The sequence below is a fragment of the Achroia grisella genome, unplaced genomic scaffold, assembly GCF_030625045.1.
Source record: "Achroia grisella isolate CSIRO2021 unplaced genomic scaffold, CSIRO_AGI_Agris_v1 utg1581, whole genome shotgun sequence".
Classification (NCBI taxonomy): domain Eukaryota; kingdom Metazoa; phylum Arthropoda; class Insecta; order Lepidoptera; family Pyralidae; genus Achroia; species Achroia grisella.
The window spans coordinates 71,504-83,999 of record NW_026712659.1 but is presented as its reverse complement, the minus strand read 5'-3'; the positions used below and the strand labels follow the sequence as shown (position 1 = coordinate 83,999).

General features: G+C 39.4%; 1 protein-coding gene across 1 annotated transcript in view; it reads left to right on the top strand.

Moving 5' to 3' along the window:
- Positions 1–12,247, top strand: part of LOC131841309 (uncharacterized) — a 41,097-nt gene extending 28,850 nt beyond the window's left edge. Inside the window, exons 2-6 of the mRNA XM_059189633.1 lie at positions 6,054–6,269; positions 8,044–8,247; positions 9,816–9,887; positions 11,100–11,348; positions 12,163–12,247. Coding sequence (XP_059045616.1) covers positions 6,054–6,269; positions 8,044–8,247; positions 9,816–9,887; positions 11,100–11,345 — 738 coding nt within the window. The 3' untranslated portion in view covers positions 11,346–11,348; positions 12,163–12,247. The remainder of the gene's footprint in view (positions 1–6,053; positions 6,270–8,043; positions 8,248–9,815; positions 9,888–11,099; positions 11,349–12,162) is intronic.
- The last annotated feature ends 249 nt before the right edge of the window (positions 12,248–12,496 follow it).

Below are 12,496 nucleotides of genomic sequence, written 5' to 3'. Positions count from 1 at the left end.
TTGGACATTCCAACGGCAGAGATAAGAACGCGGAGCAAAATTACTAATTGTAACCAAATTATTAAATTTATTACTAATCCAATTAGCACATACGCAAATATAGCACTTACAATAAACGTAACTTTGTAATGTTAAGTAACGCTTAAAAAAAGTAATGCAATTGAGTTTCTTACCAGTTCTTCTCAATTGGATCTATATAACGAACTGGGGGCGATTATTATGAACTTTTTAAAATCCAGTCAGTTTCCAGTTCAGTTTAAGCCGTAAACAGCCTGGGTATAAGAGTTCATAATACGCCCGCTGGACGGTGGGAAAAATATTAAAATTATATAAAAAATTTGACGTTCATAAGCGGCTAGAATGTCCTACATGAATAAATGATTTTTGAATTTGAATTTGAATTCAAAGAATACACAACAAAATCAATGCCATGGATTAATAACTATGGGTATCAATTTATCTACGGAGCCTAAAATAAATCTGTTGATTGCTTTAATCATTGATATTCTCTTAGTAAAAACGTAATATAATTTATTGTTGGTCTATTTTGAATATCTAATATATGAATCGATTCTTACACCTGTTACCATTTCTGTTGTTTTGTAATTTTTAATAAGACAGGTTAATATATATACGTAAGAATTTTAATTCAAGCATTGTTTAACCATACAATTCTGATTACCTATCTGAATATGTATACTAATAAAATGCTTTATAATAAATAAAGCTATGTCTACATGTATAGATTTTACTCAATAAGCTCAATTTATGTTTCTAAATACACGTAAATATATGTAGTTGTTAATAGTTATTAAAAAATTGTGTAGACGTCATACAGAAATACGTACCTAATAACGTCCATGCCAATATGGGTCTATAATTTTAGCATAAATTTGTATTGAAAATAATAGTTAATTCTTTAAAGAAATGAGCAATAAAATTATTGCAACATACCTAATGCAATACACATTTGTCGGTATCCCTGGCCTAGCACACTCTCTTAGGGACCATCCATTAATCACTTGAGGCTTGGAAAGGGGGGGAGGGTTGGCATAAAATCACAAGGGGGTGAGAGGGGGGGGTCTGGTAAGACATCACGTGTATTTATTTTATGCCAATCAAAAACAATCTGCAACCTTTCTGTCTAGACATTTTTATGATGGTACTTAATTTCAGAATAATATAAGATTATACTTTATACCTGTATTTGAAAATGATATTCTAAAAATTTTAAGATTCTTTGTAGCTACTAAAAATAAACGTGATGTTGAGTGGGGGGGAGGGGGGGGGGGAGTTTTGAACTTCACGTAGGGGGACTCCAAGGGGGAGGGGGGGTTAAAAAATGCTTAAAAAAGATCACGTGATTAATGGACGGCCCCTTACTTCCAATGGTTATGGGTTCGATTCCTCTCACGGTGCAGACACTTGTATCCATGAGTATGTATGTTTGTGTCAGGTTTTGAGTTTTCTATATACATTACGCATATATGTACAAAAAACGTATCTTTATTAGTTGTCCAGTATACATAACACAAGCACTGCTTAGCTCGGGACTAGATGGCGCTGTGTGCATTGTCCTGAAATATTATTATTATTATTTTCCAATGGTTTTTCCTAAATGTAACGGAATGTTATGTATGAGTTTACATAATGTTTTTGTTACATACTTTAGACGACCTCGGTGGTCTAGTGGTTTAGCACACCGCTTTACGTCCGATGGTCGCGGGTTCGATACCTCGCACGGCACAAACATTTGTATACATGAGTATGATCGTTTATATCGGTCCGGGTGTTTTCTATGTATAATATGTATGTATTTACGAAAAAATATCTATGTATTTGTATCAGTTATCTAGTACCGATAACACAAGCTTTAGCTAGCTTAACTTGGGTCTAGATGGCGCTGTGTGAATTGTCCTGAGATTATTATTATTATTATTATGTTACTGAAATCAGTTGAAACAAATTGAAATAAATTTTAGATTACGAGTAGTATTGCCAAGGCATCGATTCATATAAATTGATAAATAATTTGGCGCTCTTTTCAATTGAAATAGAAATATAATCTTTATTTATAAACTTAATGCAAGCACTTTTGAATGGTCACATTTTTTTTATTCTACCACTCATTCGGAACGCAGACTCATCACAAGAACGAGCAAGAAACTTGTGTGTTGCTATCTCAATTGATTGGAAGCATGGTTTGTAGGAATTCAGAACACCATCATTGTGGTTATTGTCGTAGTTCAGCCATGGAAGTGTGTCGCAATAATAATTTAAATTATGGCTCAACGAATTATAGGTACAGCATGTATTTAAGTACATGTGTTCATACACGGCAACTCGTGTTTGTTGTACATTAGTTTGGCAGGTCAGTACCTACATACATTATGTTGTTATGGACTTAATTTATAATTTAAGTGAAATTACTGCAGGCCCGCGGACGCGGATATCTGTGCTGTGGCTTAATGTGCTTTCGAGACCCCTCTTTCCCATTGGGCACACTGTGGGGGAAGTTACCTCTGTACTTGCCTCACATTAACAGAGTAACTATAGTGGTGTCCAAATAAAGAACATAGAAAATAGGGGGACGGGGATTGTTCGTATTGCTAGCAATGTACCGTGTCAGGTCGACCTCCACGTGGTTCCTCCTGGAAACCAACGTGATAAATACCTGGTGAATTTACCACGATGGGCTAACTGACCTGACCTCATGCTCATCTTATCATCCTCCACTGGTGCCAGCGTAAACCGTTAGCGTAGGCGGGTGCACAATTCCATTATCATACTTAAAAAAAAAAAGAAATTATTAATTAACAAAATATATTTAACACAATAATATAGATAAGTTACATCAACATCACGTCAGACAAGATGACATGATGACACACACTCTCTTTTCAAAATATACAAATATACTTGGTCTGCCATACCAACCAGTCTAGTCATCGAGTGCTAACCTCGTTCTAACACACACTGACTGGGCCCAGGGAACCGCGATGGATTGGGGCTCTCTAGTCTAGTCCAGTCTCTACTCCATCACCAAACGATAACCGATGGCTACTCTACTCTCGCCTGAAAATCAGTCTCAACAAATGCTTACCGACTATGGTCAATTTGTTCGTTTTTGTAAATTTTTTTATAAACGTCTAGCAAGAACTTGCACCCCTCACCACATAACGACTTTTTAAAATTATTTTTTTGCCTGGTTGAGGGTAGGGCATCTCCATATATTTAGTGTGAATTACATTATATCTAATACTGTATGATCTAATAATAATGTAACTATAAAGATATAAAAATATAGCTAAAACTTTGTATATCTACATTTTTTGTCTATTCTAATAAAATAGTGCTTTATTACTATGGTCATAGGGCCCTCTTATCTTACTGTGCCCAGGGCCTATAGGTGAAAGATACCCCTGCTTTCTAACATAGTCTCTGATACATCGAAAACTTTCACTTCGACTTTAATCTCCATAACTTCTATTATTTTTGTAATGAACGAACGAAATTTTAATATACTATGTTAAAAATAGAAATAAGTCTGAATTTATTAGGTGGCCCTTTGTTCCATATAATTACGGCGGCCGGCGTGGAGGCGGCAGCCGGAGGGATGTATGGATTCCAGATATCGATTGGATATCTATGTTAGCATCACCTATTTTTGGTAGTCACTGGAGCAAAGTTCAAATGAATAGCAACTATTACGGTTGCTCGCTACTTTATTGATTTTATAAAAATAGACAATTATTTTAACTGGGGCATATTTATTTTATACCACGATGGTGGCATACGGCCTATTTGGCGGTAAATGGTGAGCGCAGCCTATGGACTTCAGACAACATCAGGGGACAGCCTTGTTGCGGACGCTTGGCCGCCCTCAGTAGGTCTTAATTAGTATATATTCGGTCTACAACACCAATGCACCACAATTGGAAAATTCCACAAATTTATTTCTTACATTTTACACACAAGTTCCATTTTTCAATTAGTTATGTAATACAAAGGGAAACATGTAAAATATACACAACAGTAAGTCACTCCAGTTTCTACAATACAGGCCATAAATATTATTAAATATTATGTCATTGCTGCTTGTAGGGACTGGTCTGCTCTTATCACTACGACTGATTTAATCTTATTGTGTTTTTATATTTGAGCCTAAATGAATTAGTGCTGGTTGGTAGTTTGTATTCACACGTTTCGACTTGTAAAATGTGAACTTACAAGGATTGTTTAAAAGAGCAACACACAAGTTTCTTGCTTATTCTTCTTGTGATGAGACAGCTTTCCGAGTAAGGGATGGATTTAAAAAAAAATTGTTGACTATTCAAAAGTGCTTAAATTAAGTTTATTTGAATAAATAATTTTCTATTCTATTCTATTATTTGTATAAATCATAGTTGAAAATTTGTGGAGATAAATGAAACGCCATGATGGAATTTTCACATCTCTAACAATATTTTTTATTCTTAAAACAAATGAATGCGAAGCGCGTTCGAAGTTTAAAATAAATACAAAAGAGTTTTTATGTCTCGTACAATTATTAATACAAGAGTACAAATGAAATCGGACGAAACCTCGTAAGATATCATATACAGAACTTTATAGCTCGTGTGTGAAGTGGATAATAATAATAATAATAATAATAATCTCCAGACAATTCACACTGCGCCATCTAGTCCCAAGTTAAGCTATATACATAGATTTTTTTTCCGTAAATATATACATATTATACATAGAAAATACCAGATGAATTGTCAATGTGTATGAGTACAGTATAAGGGTAGAAGACTTGAGTGTCTCTGTCTACCTTTAAAATATTTAGCGTAACATTTGGTTCGTTTGACAGTGTGACTATAGAATTGTTTAGATAGATAGATATAAAGTTTATTTGTGTTGAAGATACAATACTATAAAGAAAAAGATGCAGTATGTAAATACATCTACATACATTGGTTAGTTAAGAATCTGCAATATATTAGGTATACAAAACGTGTGAGAAACGTCGCGTGTGTGCATCGCCCATACGCAAGAGGGTCGGCAACGTGCACGTGACACCCCTGGTGTTTCAGGCGTCCATAGGCTACGGTAGCCGTTTACCATCAGATGGGCCACATGCTTGTTTGCCACCATAGTAATATATTGCCCAGGGATATAGACACTCGTCTACCAGCTCTACTACTGATAACAATAAAAATAAAATCTCTAATTTGAATTTAAAAATGAATCTGTGTTTTTGTAAACAAGTACAAGCTCATTTGAAAGGAATAAGAGATGAGTTTCTTGTCACTTGTTGCCTCGAAAGCACTCCGAACTGACGGTGGATTTGACATATTATAAGAGTCTGTAATAGACCTAGCTGATGATCTTCGTGGCACATAAGCTACACAGGTATTTCATCACTGGTAGTGTTATATATGATGTGATGAGGTGACGCAATATAATATATTGTTTATTGTAGTATGTAGGTAGTGAGTATACAGGTGTAATAATTGTACTATTTATTGTACCTATGTACATAGTAAGTTTATTTGATAGTGTGCTACATGGCTTGTTAGTAACGCGTACATTCGACACTTTACTAATAATTCTACACTGAACTTAAATGTAAATATGTTATCTAGAGAGGTACGGAAGGGTCTCGACTGTCGACAGGAATATTACAAGTATAGGACACGTTTGATTTGAAACTAGTGTACCACACAGTCAGAGCAGGGTGGTTGGTTCATGTTGGTGATGTGGTGGTCAGAGCGGAGGGTTGGTTCATGTTGGTGATGTGGTGGTCAGAGCGGAAGGTCGGTTCAAGTTCAAAATTCAAAAATCATTTATTCATGTAGGACATTTTAGCCGCTTATGAACGTCAAATTTTTACATTATAATTTTATTTTTTTCCCTACCGTCCAGTTCGGTATATAGATCCAATTGAGAAGAACTGGCAAGAAACTCAATTGAATTACTTTTTTTTTTTAAAGCCAGTTTATTTACAATGTATATTTATATAGGTGTCTATGTCTAAGTTAGTGATGTGGTGTTGTGTTGTGTTACAGATGTACAGCGGCGCGCTGCTGGCGACTGCGGCGCGGCTGGCCTGGGACCCGAGCACCTACACGTGGTTCCGGTTCCTGTGCGCGGCGCAGTACCGCGCCTCCGCCGCCTACGTGCTGGCCGCCGGCCTGTGGCTGGCCGCCCTCGTGTACCTCGCAGCAGCCACCGCCAGCGCCGCCCACGCGCGACACCCGCCCGTCGCGCCCGCCCTACACCTGGTCGGTACTTCACATTAATCACTGACCCGCACAATATCATCTGCATTAAACTTAGTTGACATTTATCATTATATTTCAGCTTTTTACACATCTTTTTAAATTATTGCCTATGTGTTGTCAGATGTATAAGCATCATCAAAATCTGTGTTTGTATAAACCAAAGTCGCAGTCGCTGTTTGTCCGTCCCTATGTATGCTTAAATCTTTAAAACTATGCAACGGATTTTGAAGCGGTTTTTTGTAATAGATAGAGTGACTCAAGAGGAAGGTTTATATGTATAATACATGTACACGCGGGCGAAGCCGGGGCGAGTAGCTAGGAAGGCAGTGTCCGGTGCTCCGGACTGTTACTATCTCAGTGAGTCACGACCTTTATCTTCAAGATAATGTAATGAGGACGTATGATGCCAATGAATTCAAACAAGTATTATCTTAATGATGTTATAAACGAGAATGTTGGTGAATATGGATTATGGATGGTTTATTATATATAATAATCATATATTTTTTGACAGCCTCGGTGGTCTAGTGGTTTAGCATACCACTTTACTATCCGATGGTCGTGGGTTCGATTCCTCGCACGGTACAAACATTTATCTTCATGAGTATGATTGTTTGTATCGGTCTGGGTGTTTTCTATTTATAATATGTATTTATTTACAAAAAAAATATGTATCCATGTATTTATATCAGTCGTCTAGTACCCATAACACAAGCTCCGCTTAGCTTGGGACTAGATGGCGTTGTGTGAATTGTCCTGAGATATTATTATCTCAGGACAATTCATATTCACATCACATTAAAAAATTTTTACAGTAATATAGCTTATACATCAGAATAACATATAGGCTATAAATTTAACGCGAGTGAAATCATGCGCACAGCTAGTGATATATATAGTAAACATCCCGACCGATACAAACAATGATAGTTATGAATACGAATGTTTGTATCGAGCGAGCAATCGAACCCGCGACCATCGGAAGTAAAGCGGTGTGTTAAATCGTTAGACCAGAGAGTTGTACCGTTGTATATACGATAATATAGATGACCATACAGTGGTAATTTTTTTATGGATGATAATGGAATAGTGCACCCGCCTGCGCTATCGGATTACGCTGGCGGGGCACCAGTGGATGATAAGATGAGCATGAGGTCAGGTCAGTTAGCTCATCGTGACAAATTAATCAGGAATTAATCACGATGGTTTCCAGGGGGAACCGCGAGGAGGTCAACCTGACATGGTACATTGTGAGCAATGGGGTCAACAGTCTGTGCTGTAGGCAATGCTTGTAATATTTCTGTCGACACTTGAGACCCTTCCATTAGTTTACGTCTCCACTAACATAGATTTAAGTTAAGTGTAAAATTATCTATTTCATATCTCATCTACGTCCCGACTCCGCGTCGACTGTACGCGTTATTAATAAGCCATGTAGCATATGTACTACCAGGGATGTTAGGGAGCTTCGTAACCGTAACCGAAACCGAAATAAAAGTTTCGGATAATATCGGATAGTAGCGGAGCCTAATTGAGACACGTTATGTAACCATTTTATTAGCTATTTGTATTTTACTTTTGAAATTCCTTAAAAATAATATCCGTAACCGAAATTATCCGAAAGTAACGGATAATCCGAAATAATTTCATATCCGCATCCGTATCCGAAATTTCATATCCATAACATCCCTGCACACTACCAATAAACATAATAATGTCTAATAAACTAAACTGTGTGTAGTACATGTGTGAGTGTGTGTTTGTTTGTTCACAGTACGCGTGCGGCGTGGTGTGCCTGGCGCTGAGCGAGGTGGGGTACGGCGCATGGATGGCGGTGTCGTTGGCGGCCTGGTGGAGGTCGGCCCCGCAGGCCGAGCTCGCCCGCCGCGGGATGGACCTCGTGCACGACCTCAAGCCCGCGCTGCTCGCTGTCGAGCGGTACCGCGACGTCGCCCGACCAGTCTACGACATGATCGAGGTGAGACTCCACCACCGCCCACTGTTCACCAGCCACCGTCCGCCACCACGCCACACACGCAGTGGTGCGGCCACATCACACGTGGCCAGTGTCTCTTTGTCTTCCTGCTACCTTTCACCTTACCATATAGGTCATAAAAATAGAAATTTTGATTGGCACACACCACCGGCGCCGCCTGTGTGCCAAATCTTAGCAGCACCGTGTTTGTCGTCCTATTTAACCCATTCGGTCTTATTACAAAAATTCTATTAAAATTCGAACGAAACGTGGTCTAAATGGTCGAGGTTTAAACCATTCCTAAAGTTAATACTTGGAATAAACCTAACATTATTATAAATCCAGATCTAACAGAGGACTACTTAGTACTACAGTTAAATCGTTCATTTCATATTCCCCACAGATAATATATAGAAATCAGTCACTCATGTCTGTCAGCGTACAATTGCGTTCCATTTTACCAGAAAACTGAAATGATCAAAAATAAAATTATCTCAAAGATAAATGTATAAAGTAAAAACAAAAAATATTTGTATTTATCCACGTCTTCATTATAACTATTTCATTAATATGTAATATTTATTAACGTACTATTAGGCTAAAAATCAGTTTTAAATTACAAGTAAGGACGGAGTTACGGAGAAACGGAACGGCGAGATATTTTGGATCGATTCAAATGATGACTATTTCAGAGTCAAAAGAGTGAATAAAATAACAAATGACATCTTTTATATATCTTTTTAATTTAGTTAAGCCTTTTTTCAAAAAACAACAAATGTTTAAATGTTGACTGATATACATATGTTAAATTCAAATTGTTTTACAATTAAACAATGTTGTTTTGGTGTATCAACAATATTTTCAGTAATTTCATCCGGCGCCCCTTATGTTGGCGGTGCATATTGATATATATTACTTCAGTATTCACATTAGAAAAGGATTTTCCGTTATTCTGATAATACCAACACGAGCTAACAGTATCCACGTGTGCGCAGTCGCAGTAAATAGCTAGTTCTACACATGAAAATGAATACCGGCTCCTGAAATATTACGATATATATTTTTTTGCCATTTTGTCCAGCAGTGGGACAATATCAGTTAAAAATAAGTAAAACCATTATAACATATACTGTAACCATTAATTGTTTATTCAATGTATTACAATGTAAATTAGATAAATCTATCGTTAATTAATAATATTATAAATAAAATAAATAAATGACCCTGGACCATATTGATCCAGCGCCATCTAGTACCACGGTAAGCAGAGCTTGTGTTATGGGTACTATACAACTGATATAAATACTTAGTTTTTATTTTTGTAAGTACATACATAATATACATAGAAAACTCTCATCGGTGCAAACAATCATACTCATGAATACGTGTTTGTGCCGTGCGAGGAATCGAACCCACGACCATCGGACGTAAAGCGGTATGTTAAACCACTGGACCACCGAGGCCGTCAAAATCAATATATTTTCTTCTTAGATATTAGGTGGGTACTTATCTACTTGAGGAACTAGAACTTGGTGATCAAACTGACGTGATCATCACGTGTTGTGTTACAGGAGGTGGAGCGGGAGGCGCCCAATAATGTGTTCGTGATCATCATATTCGGTGTCTTTGGAATGATACTCCAGGTGAGTTGGCCGGAGACAGCTCACTCTGTTAAAGATATGTGTATCTTTAACAGAGTGATGTAATAATATTCAATTTTTATATGTATATATTTTTTATGGATGATAATGGAATGGTGCACCCGCTTGCTCTAACGGTTTATCCTGGGCACAGGTGGAGGATGATAAGATGAGCATGAGGTCAGATCAGTCAGCACATCGTGACAAATTCACCGAGAATTTATCACGATGGTTTCCAGGGAGAATCTCTTGAAGGTCAACCTGACATGGTACATTGCTAGCGATAAGATCATCAGTCCACATTACTAACAATTACCTTTCTTCCTATATGTATATTACATCATGCCATTCAGTTACGGCAATGTATTAAATCACTGGCAAGAAATGCCAGGATTGACACATTCAAAAGCCCTAATATCAGGCTACTCGAACAAATACTCTGATAGACTACTGCTATTGAGTAAAAACAACATATGCATGATGACTAGGGCCCTCACAGGACACTGCAAGTTGAACAAGCATATGGCTTACCTTGGCCTATGCACGACAAAAATCTGCAGATTCTGCCAAACTGAAGAGGAAACACCACTACACATTCTACGTGGTTGTAGCCCACTCATACATAAATGAAATATCTCCTTTGGAAAGTTTACACTCTTTCCCGAGGTGATAAAAACCATCGCTCCTAAGAATATCCTTCAATTCTTGTCCCTGAAGGGTCTAGACAGCGAACTTTGAAAAAGGGCGAGCACAATAGATCTATGTTGGTCGTAGTGCTACAGGTTCAGGTACCTGACAATAGCCCAAACAACCCAATAAAAAAAAAATACGATAATGTTAATATTTCTTCCAATGAAATGGCACGGCAGCAGTACGTATTTTCTTTTATATACCAGTTTAATGCTTACTGTTTAACAATAATAATAATGTAATAAACTAGGACAATTCACCTGTCTAGCGCCATCTAGTCCCACGTTAAGCAGAGCTTGTGTTATGGGTACTAGACAACTGATATAAATACATAGTTTTTTTTAAATACATACATAATGTACATAGAAATCAACTAAACCGATACAAACAATTGAATATACATATAAATTCATGAGTACAAATGTTCGTACTGTGCGAGGAATCGAATCCGCGACCATTTGAGGTAAGACGTTAATCTTCCTGAAAGGACAGCAGACAGTTAACATGTTATTTTGTGGGGTACAGGTGGCCGCGGTGGTGATGGCGTGCCGGCTGGCGCGGCGGTCGCAGCGAGCGTCACGGGCGTCGCCGGGCAGCGAGCACAAGCTGGCGGGCGAGCTGAAGCTGGGCGAGCGCGGGCTGGGAGCGGGCGCGGCCGGCGCGGCCGACGACGACAGCGACGCCGCCGACGCGGACGCCGACCCGCCGCCGCCCGGCTGGCGCAAGAAGGCCAACCTGCGCATGTACACCATACTCGACAAAATTTTCTAGCAGGTCAGCCCCAAACGATCACTCTAACATGAGCTATATTACTGTAAAGTTTCGTCAAAATCCGCTCAGTAGTTTTTACGTGAAAGAGTAACAAATATCCGTTGTTGGTTGTGTTAAGGCTGTATTTAGTTTGCCTTGGGAGAAGTGGAATTTTGTTTTGAAATTTAAAAAATACGACGTTGTGCCTTCGACGTTGTATTTTGGCGGCTGATTGAAATATACACAAACGGTGGCCGGCCGGCAGATACGTGCACATCTGTAGCTACATTCCTAATAGATCAACCATGCTTACTAACTTTCGCTTTACAAGTTTTTTTCCTTTTCATGATAATGGAATGATGCACCCGCCTGCGCTAACGGATTACGCTGGCGGGGCACCAGTGGAGGATGATAAGATAAACATGAGGTCAGGTCAGCTAGCACTTCGTGATCAATTTACCGAGAATTTATCAAATTCAAATTCAAACTCATTTATTCATGGAGGACATTTTAGCCGCTTATGGACATCAAGTTTTTTACATTATAATTTTATTTTTTTCCCTACCGTCCAGTTCGGCATATAGATTCAATTGAGAAGAACTGGTATCACGATGGTTTCCAGAGGGGCCTGCGTGGAGGTCAACCTGACATGGTACATTGCTAGCAATAACATCATCAATCCACATTGCTAACAATAACTCTCGATCTTCAGCGGTATCCTGTCTTCTTGAACGTATGCCACCATCACTCCTCTCTGTCTCAGTCGCGGTGGAGACAGTGTGTGATGATGAAATTCCAGTGGGTACATCGAGTGACATTGTGCTGGTGTTTTTGACAGGACGAGCAGTCTGTGGCGGAGCCCCGGTCGCCGCGCAGTCGGGCCGGCGGCGCTCGCTCGCGGCGCCGGGGACGGCCCGGACGGGGCGGGGTGCCGCGCCGCCGGACGGCCCGCGCGGGACGGGACGGGCGGGACGGGCGGGACGGCCGGGACGTGCGGGACATGCGGGACGTGAGGGACGCGCACTGGGACGCGGTGCAGGCGCAGTTCCGCGCACTCCGCGCCGCGCCCCCCTCCGCGCCCGCCGCCGCGCTCCTCATCCTGCACTCCGACCTGTAGCCACCAGCTCCGGCTCCACCATACTGAATATTGCCTCCAACACGTGCCGTCTAGA